The sequence below is a fragment of the Bubalus bubalis genome, chromosome 11 (assembly GCF_019923935.1).
Source record: "Bubalus bubalis isolate 160015118507 breed Murrah chromosome 11, NDDB_SH_1, whole genome shotgun sequence".
Classification (NCBI taxonomy): Eukaryota; Metazoa; Chordata; class Mammalia; order Artiodactyla; family Bovidae; genus Bubalus; species Bubalus bubalis.
Window position 1 is genome coordinate 83,719,449 of NC_059167.1, and position 12,513 is coordinate 83,731,961.

A 12,513-nucleotide genomic window follows, 5' to 3' on the forward strand; every position below is an offset into this window, starting at 1 on the left:
AAGTTCTCACTGAACTCCAAACCTTGTTTCAGTTTGTCTTTATTCCCTAGCCCCTCCTCTCCTCCCCTGCGTTTTGGAGAAACAGCATGCTGACTCCCCTTTCTGCCCTCTTGTACATTTTGTGTGGGTGTTAACAATTAGTCAGGTTAAAGTGGGAGAGTTCTGGGACCCCAAGTGCCAGGCATCAACGTCAGACTGGAGAGAAGCCCAGATAGTACACTGGAAGTTGGCCTCAAAGGAAGGGCTCAGTGACCCCAAAGGTCTCACATATTTTTAAATTCTGAAAATTTAGGATTCTGGGAATCTTTCACAGGGCTTCTGCTGGGTTTGTAGAAGTGAGGGCCCAGCTGTTGAGAACATCTAGTGCTCTGGACACAGCATGCCTGCCCTTGGGCCTCACCAGAATCTAGGAGTCTGTGTCCAGTCTCCTGGGGCAGTTGCTACCTGCCGGATCTCAGCTCCCTATAGTTGGTTCTATTCTCAGGGTCTGAAGAGGAAAAGTGGATGTTTCTTTGTCTTCGGGGTCCAGCTGTGGACCCACAAGTTTATGATCTCGTTGAGTTTATGAAACTCAAGTTTATGATCACATTCTCACAATTCAAAGTGAAGAGGCAGCAGGTTGGAGGCCCCCTTTTATCAGCTCCCTTAGCTCCTAATGAGTATTATCCCCCGAACTATTTATCCCCTTGTGAGCTGGCTTGTCCTTTCATATGTCCTTATAGGCCCCAGCTGTTGAGAGCATTTAATGCTCTGGCCTCTCTTCTTAATATCTTTGTGAATTCAAGACTTAGGGTTTATAGATAAGAGGCATGTGGGTGAGTGTATTGCTAGGAGGGGCACAAACCCCCTTACACTGCCCGCTCCCAAAATAAAAGACAGTAAAATCGATACTGGCTTCCTATTGTCCTCCTTTTCTAGCTGTTGAGAAGCATGCAGCCTACACTAGATTTCATTTCACTGTGTGCCCAAGCACTGTGCTCTGCCACATAGGAACCTTCCAGATGGTTCTAACTCTTTACCCACCTCCCTAAGTCTTTACATCCGCCTCTCTACTTCCCTAGGTCTGGAGACATTTAGCCAGCTTATTTGGAGATCTCCTGAGGGCACGGTGAGTGTGGGCCTTCAAAAAGGGCTCTTCTTAAATCTCTGGCATTTGCTCCCAATATTGAGAGTCCTGAAAATACCTTATTTTGCCTAAAACAGAGTCCTAGTGGCTTGAGATGGTCCCAAAAAGAGTATTCACAGAGATAATGGGTGGAAACTGGTTTGGTAGATTTTGCCAGTTGGGGTATAACTTAGTTCCCCTGAGTCATTATTGAGCAATGACCCTGAGACCACACTGCTTTGAAGAACATATTGAGTCAGTGAGAATTTGGTACATGTGAGCTGAGTGGTGTGTGGGACAGCTGCATTGGCTGGCAGGGGAAAGTTACTTTCTGGAGAGATACATGCTTATGGTCATTCATTTGGAGGTGTGGGGTGTTTGTGGAGATAGTTACCCTGAAGAACTGTCAGCTGGTTGGGTTTTCAGGGATCTCAGAAGACTTTTCTCATCCCCTTCTACGCCACTGGTGAATTGCCTTAGACTCCTGACATGTTCAATGTTTGGTCCACACAGTTCTATGTCAACAAGACGGATATTGAGGACTTCCCTCGCTTCCCTCACCGGGGCTTGTTGCTGGATACGTCTCGCCATTACCTGCCACTGGCTAGCATCCTGGACACTCTGGTACCCAGGCCTTAAGGCCTTCTTTGCCCTTAGGATTCTGGGGTGATGGGACAACAGATAGATCCGGTGCCATATTCCTAAGGAGTTACAGAGAGCATTTATGTAACTTTATGAGTTCCTGGGGAAAATGTAAAAGATGACCTGCTCCAAGATTCAAAAAAATACGAGTGATTTAAACGTACCCCACTGGCTACTGAGGACCACTGTCCAGGCCATCTCCAGTGACAGAGGAGGTGGGCTGGGGAATTGGCTTCTCTGAACAAGGGCAGCTATCTTTAGTTAGTATAAAATCGTAGAAAAGAGATGTTCAGGAGCCTTAGCTGGGGATGATCTAACTGTCCAGAATTTGATGGGCAGTCTTAGCTGACAGTTACCCATCTGACTTACATGTCTAACTATTCCTTTGGTGTTCTGATGGAACCAGAGAAGTGGACATCTACCAGTCTTGACATCTGAGATTTATGGCTTATGAAGCTATTAAATTCACAACAGACCTCACAGTTTTGGATAAACACTAGTCAGACAACCCAAACCAAGTGGCAAGAGGAAATATTAGTTTCCACGGTCTTGTGGGACTTCCTGACCCCAAGGTACCACAAAGCTGCAGCCCTTCTTCCAGTGTGACTGTAACTCGTCCCCACAGAGGAGATACTGCTCTGTCAGCCATCTTTGGATGTGCAGGGTCTTCCCCTTCCCTCCATACCAGGCACAACCTGATGGGAAGGTTTGATACAGAGAACCTGTGAACACTTAGCAGGAAGCTGGGGCAGGTTGAGATTGGGAAAGTGTGTGGCGCAGCCTGCCAAGCTTGGGGCCAAAGCCGGAGTAGTTGTGCTAGGTTCACAGTGTGTGCTCTGACCTACAGGATGTCATGGCATACAATAAATTCAACGTTTTCCACTGGCATCTAGTCGATGACTCTTCTTTCCCATACGAGAGCTTCACTTTTCCAGAACTCACCAAAAAGGTATGTTTCGATTTTACCCAAACCAAGTTGATGGCTTGAAGTCCGACTCTGGCTATGGCCCTGCTAGCAAAGGACATCAGCCCTCCTCCTAACCAGCCAGTTTAAGGGACACACTCACATATAGGAGAAGGGCACTGGCTTTGGAGTCAAGAGACCTGAGTTCAAGTCTAAACTGTACCATTAATTTCCTCTGTGACCTTCAGGAGAGAATCTTTCCTGGTCCTATCCTTTTATTTATTAATATTTTGTTAGCTGGGTATAATAACTACCTTATTTGTCTTACTGGCATCATGGCACTGAGATAAGACAATGAATGGACAGCTTGTGGGAAATTATGATACAGTTTCTTGAAGACAGCACCTGATATCAACAGGCTGTGGGTTGGTTTTCTTTCTTTTTTAAAAATAATTTTATGCATTTATTTTTGGCTGTGCTGGGTCTTCATTGCTGCGTGGGCTTTCTCTAGTTGTGGCAAGCAGAGGTTATTCCGTGGTTGTGGTGCGTGGGCTTCTCATTGCAGTGGCTTCTTTTTTTGCAGAGCACAGGCTCTAGGCATGCAGGTTTCAATAGTTGCAGCTCGCAGGCTCCAGAACACGGGTTCAGCAGTTGTGGCACCCAGGCTTAGTTGCTCGGAGGCATATGGGTTCTTCTTGGACCAGGGATCGAACCCGGGTCCCCTGCATCGGCAGGTGGATTCTTATCTACTCTGCCACCAAGGAAGCCCTGTGGGCAGATTTTCTGATATCCAGGGGGGCCTGAAGGCATTTTGAATATCCTCTCCTCTGCTAACCTTCAGGAAATGGGATCCTGAATGTGTTTTGTGCCTTTTAGGGGTCCTACAACCCTGCCACCCACATCTACACAGCACAGGATGTGAAGGAGGTGATTGAATATGCGCGGCTTCGGGGTATCCGGGTGCTGGCAGAGTTTGACACTCCTGGCCACACTCTGTCCTGGGGGCCAGGTAAGAATCATGTCTGCAGTTGGAGGGAGTCCACTAATTCCCTTCAATGGGGAGTTAGGATGTTGACTCTTGGATATAGCATGCCCCAGCCTTGGTCACTGGAAGAATATTTTCCATCAACTTCTTCCACTGGGAATTTAGATAGGCAGAATTTACTCTGGGCGAAAGAGGACACTTCTTACTATTAAAACATGGGCAAATTCTTCTCAGATGTCCTTGCCTGATAATACCCTTATAGGTCATTGTGCCCAGAGTGGAAGAAAGATTTTGCCAGTCTGTCTAGATCAGGCTCTCTGCTTTTCTGCTGGCAGACTACGTGAGGAGAGCACGCTCTGGGAGCAAGGGTGACCCCAGTGGAAGAATGTGTCAAGGCAGCAGGAGTGTGTGACAGTTGTCTGGGTATGATCTGTGGACATGTATTTCTTTGATTGTCACTAAATGCTTATGTCAGTGATTGCCTGAGTGTTCCTACCTGAGGGAATGTCTGTGAACATGATGGTCATCATGTATATGACTATACGTGGGGTTTGTGTATCTCTGACACTAGCTTCAGATTCTCTATTGCCTTAGGTGTCCCTGGATTATTAACTCCTTGCTACTCTGGGTCTCACCCCTCTGGCACCTTTGGGCCAGTGAATCCGGCTCTCAACAATACCTACGAGTTTATGAGCACATTCTTCTTGGAGATCAGTACTGTTTTCCCAGATTTTTATCTGCACCTTGGAGGAGATGAGGTTGATTTCACCTGCTGGTATGAACCCTATGACCCCCCATCCTGGCCTGATAGATGGCCTACTCAGAGGAGAGGTTAGCCCTGAAGAAGCTGTGTTTCAGGTGCTCCTCAGCTGTCTGTCCAGATGGCTCAGGCCTCGGCCTTTCCTCTCTCCACCTACCAAGAGGCCCTACCTGGTCTTGGCAAGTCTATGATCTTGTCATAGTCTTGAGATATTGACAGAAAAACCACCTCCAGGCACAGAATTGTCTTGGAAAGATCAGGATAGAGAAAAATAGTCCCTGCTTTTGACAGTTTAAAATAGTCTGGTTGAAGAGGCAGGACACATGAATTTGAGGCTAATATATGACAGTGTCTAGTTAGTATTAAATTATAAGGTTCCAGCCCTCAGATTTACGTAGCTCAAAAGAGGCTGAGAGGCTTCTTGGAGAAATGGGAACTAGAGCTGGATCTGGGGAAAGAGTGGAGGAGAGAGAAAAAATAAAATGTAGACATTGTGTAGCAAGGGAGCTGCCATGGGTGATAGACAGCAATGCTTGTGTATACACTTGGAATAAAGAATAAACATTAAGGAAAAAGCAGGATATGCCCAGGGTGTGGGAGGTAAGAGGTGGAAACCAGAATCCAGTGTGCCCGCGTCAAGACCTCAGAGCCTCATGTCACGGCCCAGAGAGACTGAGATGTGTTCTCTTTGGAAGTGAACTTGAAGCTCTTCAGGTCCAAGCTTAGCCTTTCTTGGCCTATATCAGTGGTCCCCTTTCACTTAGCTTTTTCAGCCATACTTCCTAAAGTTGTGGCTTCTTGAGATCCTCAGTTGATTGGTTTTTCAGATGAAGAAAAAAAAGAAGTTGTGGGAGGCCAGGTGACAAATCCCCAAGCTTTGGGCTTTGAGGATGTCAAAAGAATTAATCTTCATTTTCTCTTGGGATTCAGGAAGTCCAACCCAGATATCCAGGCCTTTATGAAGAAGAAAGGCTTTGGTGATGACTTCAAGAAGCTGGAATCCTTCTACATCCAGACGTGAGGACGTAGCGGGAGTGGGCAGTCACCCTCCTTCAGAGTCCTCACTTTCCATAGCAGGGCCAGGCCCTGCTGGACCACTTTCTGGGCCCCTGAAGGGGTCCTCTGTCCTGTCCTTTCTGGTTGGAGTGGTCGGTTCCCAACTGGTCAGACAGGAATGGGCCCCTAGCCAGGCTCTGCCCCCAGGGCACTGGCACCAGTAGCTCAGAGCCTCTCGGAACTGAGCAAACACTCTCTGTACTCTCTAGGCTACTGGACATTGTCTCTGCCTATGGCAAGGGCTACGTGGTGTGGCAGGAGGTGTTTGATAATAAAGTAAAGGTGAGCCTGGGGCAGAGAAGAGGTGCTCCCCTCAGGGCCTTCCTCTGCTCTCCCATCCTTTCCTTGCTTCTGCATGGATACAGAGCTCTGAGCCCCGAGTGTGGGTGTCAGAGCCTCCATTTGTCTTCCCTCACTATGAACCGATCGAGTTACTTGTGCTGCTAGGTTACTTGGGATTCCTGAAACTGGCATGATGGGTTGGGTTTTCATTCCTGTGTCATAGACTAGGATCTTCCAGGCCTGGGAGCAGGGCTGTCTTCTCCTTCATCATCGACTAGTAAGATCCCACCTTCCTGCCACATCAGGGGCTCTGCAGGAACCGCATCCCATCTTCAGACACATCTGGAGATGCTTGGACATGACAGCCCCTGAAGAGTTTTCTAGGCCCCACTGCTTGCCTCTGTTAGTTCACTGCTGGGGTTACTGTCTCAGTGTAGACAGGACAGCTGCAGAGGGGATAGGGGAGGAGGCAGCATGGAGCTCTCCTAGGGCCTTTGGGGGCCTTGGCCTCTGCACTGGGCTAGAGGTTCAGTGGCTAGGGGTCACAGAGAAATGCTTTGCTGCTGGGGAGCAGAGGGGGCTCACACCCCCCTGGCCTGGGCTGCTTGCATGGCCCGGGAACCTCTGTGCCATTTGACCTTTTGTGACAGGTTCGACCAGACACAATCATCCAGGTATGGCGAGAAGAGATACCAGTAAAATACGTGAAGGAGTTGGCACTGGTCACCAGAGCTGGCTTTCGGGCCCTGCTTTCTGCCCCCTGGTACCTGAACCATATAACTTATGGCCCTGACTGGAAGGAGATCTATCTGGTGGAGCCCCTGGCATTTGAAGGTAAACAGGGAGCTCTCCTTGCTGCCAAAGCAGCTGGGGGAGAGAAGGAGAATTGGACATTTCAGATCGGCAGATGAAATGGCCTGAGGAGAGGACCACGTTGGGAAGGTGGTTGAGGCCTTTCTTTTCTTGTTTTCCCTCAGGTAGCCCTGAGCAGAAGGCCCTGGTGATTGGCGGAGAGGCCTGTATGTGGGGAGAGTATGTGGACAGCACAAACCTGGTCCCCAGGCTCTGGTAAGGGCTTTCTGGGGGTGTGGAGGGTTGGGCTTGTGGCATGGGCTCTCCCTCCCAGGCTCAGTCCCCTCCAGCCACCACCAGCCGAGTGCCGTCCTCAGGCCTGGGAGAGAAGGGGCCTCACGCTGTTGCTTCTGTTTGTGTGGAACAGTCCTCTCCTGCCTGACTTCTGTATTTGCGCCTTCAGCCCATTAGGTGTGTCACATGGAGATTGTTGGGCTTCCCTGGGGGCTCAGTGGTAAAGAATCTGCCTGCAATGCAGGAAACCTTGGTTTGGTCCCTGGGTTAGGAAGATCCCCTGGAGAAGGAAATGGCAACCCACTCCAGTATTCTTGCCTGGGAAATCCTATGGACAGAGGGGCCTGACAAGGTACAGTCCACGGGGTCACAAAAGAGTTAGACACGACTCGGACATGACAACTAACCAACAACATGGAGATTGTTGTCCCCACTTCACACATAGGGATAAGGAGGCCTGGAGAGCACATTGAGAGAATTTTGTTTTCGGGATGGCTCAGGATCCAGCCCTGAGATGCCCAGTCTCTGTACTAAGACTCCTCTCTGCTGTCTCCTCAGAGTGCTACTACCCCTCAGCAAGCTTGGGGGCTGTGTAGAGTTTACATTTTGAGAACAGCTTCCGCCGCCCCCATCAGTAGCTGTTCACGATGCCTTTCAGACGGACTGTGGTCCCTGTGTGCTCGGGAGAGGAGGAGGGATCGCGATGCCATTTACTGCAGATGAGGCGGGGCCCTGGCAGTCCTGGGGAGCCCTCCAGTGAGCTGTCACTCTGATCAATGTGTCGGTCACATCCCTCGGCCCCGAGCTAGTCCAGGGCGCCTAAACAAGAGGCTGCGGGTGTCCAGCACCCTTGCAGGGAACCCAGAGCCCAAACCGGGTGCCCCTCTCCTTTCCGCAGGCCTAGAGCAGGGGCTGTTGCCGAGAGGCTGTGGAGCAACAAGATGGTGTCCAACCTGGACTTTGCCTTTAAACGTCTGGCACACTTCCGCTGTGAGCTGCTGAGGTAAGCAGACCATGGGCAGATCGGGGGCTGGGGGACCCCTTCCTGACAGGAAAAGAACACTGATAATAGCTAACACGTGTGGAAGCGTGTTGAGGGGGCAAGCCCTGTGCTCAGCCCTCTGCTGGCACTGCTTTATTCAGTCTTCGCCACAGCCCTGTCAGGGGATAGAATTTTTATCCCCATTTCAGAGGCAGGCAGCTGAGGCACAGAGCAGTTCAGTAAGTTGCCCAAAGTTGCTCACAACCAGGACTTGAACTGCCTTCACTGTCTGTGCTCTTATCCATGGCCACGCTCTCATGGGTTCTCACGACACCCATGTCCCAGTTGGGATGGGCCTGCGTAAGAGGGTCAGTTCCCTGGTTCATTCATTGACTTGGTTTTGAGACTCTGGGGAAACAGCTTCATAGAGAGCAGAGTCCCAGGCTGAGAGCCAGGCATGTGGGGTCTAAGCCTCTACTGTCTAATTTACTGGGTGACTTTAAGCGAGTTCCTTACCATCTCTGAACAGATAACTTATTTGGATAATAAAGGAGGCATGTCTCGAGGTGCCCTAAAGAGATCGGTCAGGTCCTGGAACTGGTGAGGCTGAGATTTCATGCCCACACCCTGTGGATGGGCTGGACAGTGCCTCGGTGCCCCCTTAGAGCCATTAATGGGGGCTCAGTGGGCCAAGAGCACTGGGCACATTGTAGGCGTCCACCTTTTTTCTCAAGAGGCTGAGTGATTTGGGGCTGGGGCACAGAAGCAGGGAGGTATTCCTCAAGATTCCAAGGTGTCCCTGTATCAGGATCACTGAGGCACCCGATCCAGATGGCAGATTCTCGCCAACACACAGCCCCATCCCAGCAAGAATCTCTGGAAGTGAGACCCCGAGGAATTCTGGTGTCTAGGGACAGCGTGAAATCCACTGAATTGGGGGAAGGGGAGACTATTGATTGTGATGGAGAAGATGTTGCTGGAGCCTAAAACTAACTGCCTTCGAGGACTCACGGTACCTGTTTCTTAACATCCTCTTGCAGGCGTGGTGTCCAGGCCCAGCCCCTCAGCGTAGGCTACTGTGACATGGAGTTTGAACAAACCTGAACAAGTAGCCCCCGGCACCAAGGAGGGTGCTGGCCCTAGGAGAGCGGAAGCGGGGCCAGGCTTCCACTGCACCCCGCCCACGGGATGGAGCCCCTTGCCCACGTGCCCCTGTGCCTAGAGACAAGGGGGCTGGTGCTGGCGCTGGCGTCCAATAAAGAGTGATGTGGCGTTTTTCTATAACAAACATGGATTACCTGTGTGGAAACAAATGTGAGTGGCCCTAGGGAAGGGGAACTGCCAGGACTGGCTTTCTACTCCTAAGGGTGATAGGCTCAGTGGGGCCCAGCCAGCGTGGGCTCAGTATCTGCCCCTGGAGGGATCTTGTAAGTTGAGGGCTGGGAACGAAACTTGTATCCTCTGTGCCGTCCTACCCTGCCTGAGTTTTGATGCCTCTCCTAGCTCACCAGAGTCCAGACACATACCCCATCCTTAGACTCATCACCTGGACCCCTGAGGCTTCTGTACATGGAACACGACAGCACAGGGGACCAAAGGAGTCCCAGGAAGCGGCAGGGGCCCCAGCCCCAACCAGGTCACAGAACAGCCCCTCCCCCATGCATACCACAAACTGCCCTCCCCTAGAGCTTTTCTTCTGCTTTAGGTTTCTTGTTACTTCCATTTCATGCAACCATTATTAAATATTGAACACATACTATGATCTTGGCACTGTGGTAGGTGGTTACATTTGAAGGACTTGGTCCCCAGAGGCCCTGGTACACTCCCCAAAATGCCAGCAACCTCCACCCCTCCTCCCACCCATTTTCAATCCAGTAGCATCTTCTCAGAGAACTGCTGGCACAGCTGAGACCAGGTGAGGGAAGCCCCTGGAGGACCAAGAGGTGGGTGTGTGGCTCTGGAAGAGTCTTTGCACCAGTGACCAGTCTGCCATAGGAAGAAATGGCTCATCATGGACCCAGACTGCCCCCTGATGGTGTCATGTTCAGCAGTGACTGCAGCCCAGAGTCCGGGCCAGCAGTGCGCAGCAGCTGTTTCAGATGTGGATTTCTTTGACCATTTTTAGGTTCTTTTACCTGGTCCTGGGCTGGAAGGACAATGGAGAGGTACAGACATTTCTTTCAGAAAGTTTCCAATCTCGTGGATACAGAAAGTTGGGGAAAGCAGGGCTGAAAAGGGATCTCCGTAAAATTTGGTCCTTAAATAGCATCCTTCAGTTCCTCGCTCATGCTCCTTTGGGGACCCGACTGAATGTGCACCAATCAGGGCTTCTTGCACTATTACTATAGGGACAGGTTGCGCACCTTCTACCTGAAGAATTCTTACGGGAAGCTGAGCTCAGGGCTCTGGCCTGGAGAGAAACAAGTTAAGCTCTACTATCTGTGCCTACTAAAGGAGCACCTTACTCTCTATTATGCGGAGAAACATTTGGGGAGTTCCCAGGCAAGGACCCTGTAGAAATGCTGCTATACTTCAAGTGCCCGTTCTTGATCATAATTGGAATATTGCTATTGTTTGGTATAATATTTAATAAAAAGACACTAAATTTTAGGTCTCAAGTCAATGAAGGAAGAGGCCATGAAAATAGCTGTACTAAAGCAGTAAGATTCTATGATTTCTTATTCCTCTTATAAACATTTTCTTTAATGTTGTCATTTTTTTTACAAATTAAAAAAAATCAGTGTTGTGCTGATGCCCACCCTCCACCAATGTATCTCTGCCCACCTTCCCCCACCGCTGCTGATCATGAGAGCATTTACTGGAAGGTCATCATCCCCAGCCTCCACCAGTGCATCTCTGGACCCCTAATCATGATAGCATTTACCTGAAGGTCATCATCAGACCCTGAACTGCTGACAGGATAGAGAGAGTACCTGTGGAACTGCCTGCTCAGTTCCAATGCCCAGAGTCACTGCTCCTCCTCCTCATTGCCCTTTACCTGTCCCACCCTGCTCCGGGCCAGGCTCCTCTGGCCTGCTTGTGTTCTCTGTACACCACCAGAGGGCGGGGAAATGCCTGGACTGATTTCCTGGCTCTAGTTATCTTTGGGTACAAAGAGTCGGCCCATGCTCTCCTCTGAAATCTCCTAAGGATGCAAAGCCTCCCCAGTAGGAATATAAGTGAAGGAGCAAATGGAGGCTGAGAAGACACTCAGCTCGCCCTCTCCGGGCAGGAGTTGAGGCAGTGTGCCAGGTGTCCCTCGCTTCTTAGAAACATGGTGTTTTGAGGTGTACCTCAGTGGATTCGTGTAGGGATAGGACAGTGGAGGACTTGGGAGCCTGGTTGCTCCATAGCACTAGAGATGAGGGACATAGCAAGGGGTGAGGAAAGCGGAAAGATACTGGGGAAAGGTGAAAAAAGGATTATATGATACAGATTGAATTTAATTTATATCAGTGTAGATGAACATACCTAGTGGCAACATTGCTAGCTTTCTAAAGTTTAGATTTTTATAGTTTTTGTCAATATCACTTATAAGATCAATCAGTACAGGCTGTGAAAATTGTATTTCATGTACTTTTTTTCCTACTAAGAAAGAAAATAAGTAGGAATTGTCTTTGTCTTAAAATCATTCTGTTTTTCCTTTATAAATACACTTTGAAAGTTTGAAAATCTGTGTCCTTTATATCATTAATAAATATAGAATATAAATACATATTAACTAACTTCGGTGAAACATTTACTTGTGTTGATTTTTTTCAACACTGTTCACTCTTAACTATATATAAATCTTCACAATTGTTTTTAAAATCCTTTCTGATGTAGCCTTGTGTGTGTATGTGTGTGTGTGTTTCATGCATTTTTCAGTGACATTTTTGAAAATGTCTATGAACCTTGTTTTATTTTCACAGTAATTACTGTATTCTAACCACATCCATGTTGGGTCTTCCCTACCACAGTAAGAACTTTTATTTAAGTATTTCAAATGTGTCAAACAGAAAATTGTAGGGAATAACATAATAAACACAGTATAACCATACCACTCAGCTTTATCACATCTCAATAGTTGCATCTGCTTTAAATTTATGTTCTTTTTAAGAGACGAAACATTATATATGTCCCCCACTTCCCAATTCCACTCTCCTGCTTCCCAAAATAACCACTTTCTAGATTTTATTTTAAATCATATTTCCTCTGGAAATCTGATACTTAGCTATGATTTTTCTTCATTGTTAATAAATTCTTTATGGCTCACTTCATAGCAAATTAGGAAGGGACGTTTTGGAACCCACTCAGAAAAGGGGTTTGTGTGTGTGTCCACTCAGAAAAGGGGTGTGTGTATGTGTGTGTAGACAGACCAGCTGGCAAGCAGACATGGAAATGGGGCATCTGTGCTGTGCTGATGTGCTGCTGGATTTAAGAGAACATGTTAGGGACATCCAGATAATTATTTATTATAAACGAGAAGATATTTAAGAAGAAAATATTCAGAGAAAACTATGCAGATGTTTACCTGGACTTAACATAAGTTAGAAATCTGAGTGAAGACATTTGTGGAAATCCACCCAGGGGAACAGAAGTGCTGCTGCCATTTCTCTGTGCTTGCTGTGTCAGGGGCTGGCATAAGCACTTGTTCAGATGTTAATTTATTTAATCCTCATCCCAGCCAGTGAGGTAGATCAATATTATCCTCACCTGACAGATAAGGAAA

General features: G+C 48.5%; 1 protein-coding gene across 1 annotated transcript in view; it reads left to right on the forward strand.

Moving 5' to 3' along the window:
- Window positions 1-9,090, forward strand: part of HEXA (hexosaminidase subunit alpha) — a 30,912-nt gene extending 21,822 nt beyond the window's left edge. The window contains exons 4-14 of the mRNA XM_025296206.3: window positions 1,062-1,108; window positions 1,619-1,729; window positions 2,595-2,696; window positions 3,528-3,660; window positions 4,231-4,411; window positions 5,327-5,413; window positions 5,662-5,734; window positions 6,385-6,568; window positions 6,712-6,802; window positions 7,719-7,823; window positions 8,843-9,090. Coding sequence (XP_025151991.1) covers window positions 1,062-1,108; window positions 1,619-1,729; window positions 2,595-2,696; window positions 3,528-3,660; window positions 4,231-4,411; window positions 5,327-5,413; window positions 5,662-5,734; window positions 6,385-6,568; window positions 6,712-6,802; window positions 7,719-7,823; window positions 8,843-8,906 — 1,178 coding nt within the window. The 3' untranslated portion in view covers window positions 8,907-9,090. The remainder of the gene's footprint in view (window positions 1-1,061; window positions 1,109-1,618; window positions 1,730-2,594; window positions 2,697-3,527; window positions 3,661-4,230; window positions 4,412-5,326; window positions 5,414-5,661; window positions 5,735-6,384; window positions 6,569-6,711; window positions 6,803-7,718; window positions 7,824-8,842) is intronic.
- Window positions 9,091-12,513: the final 3,423 nt, after the last annotated feature.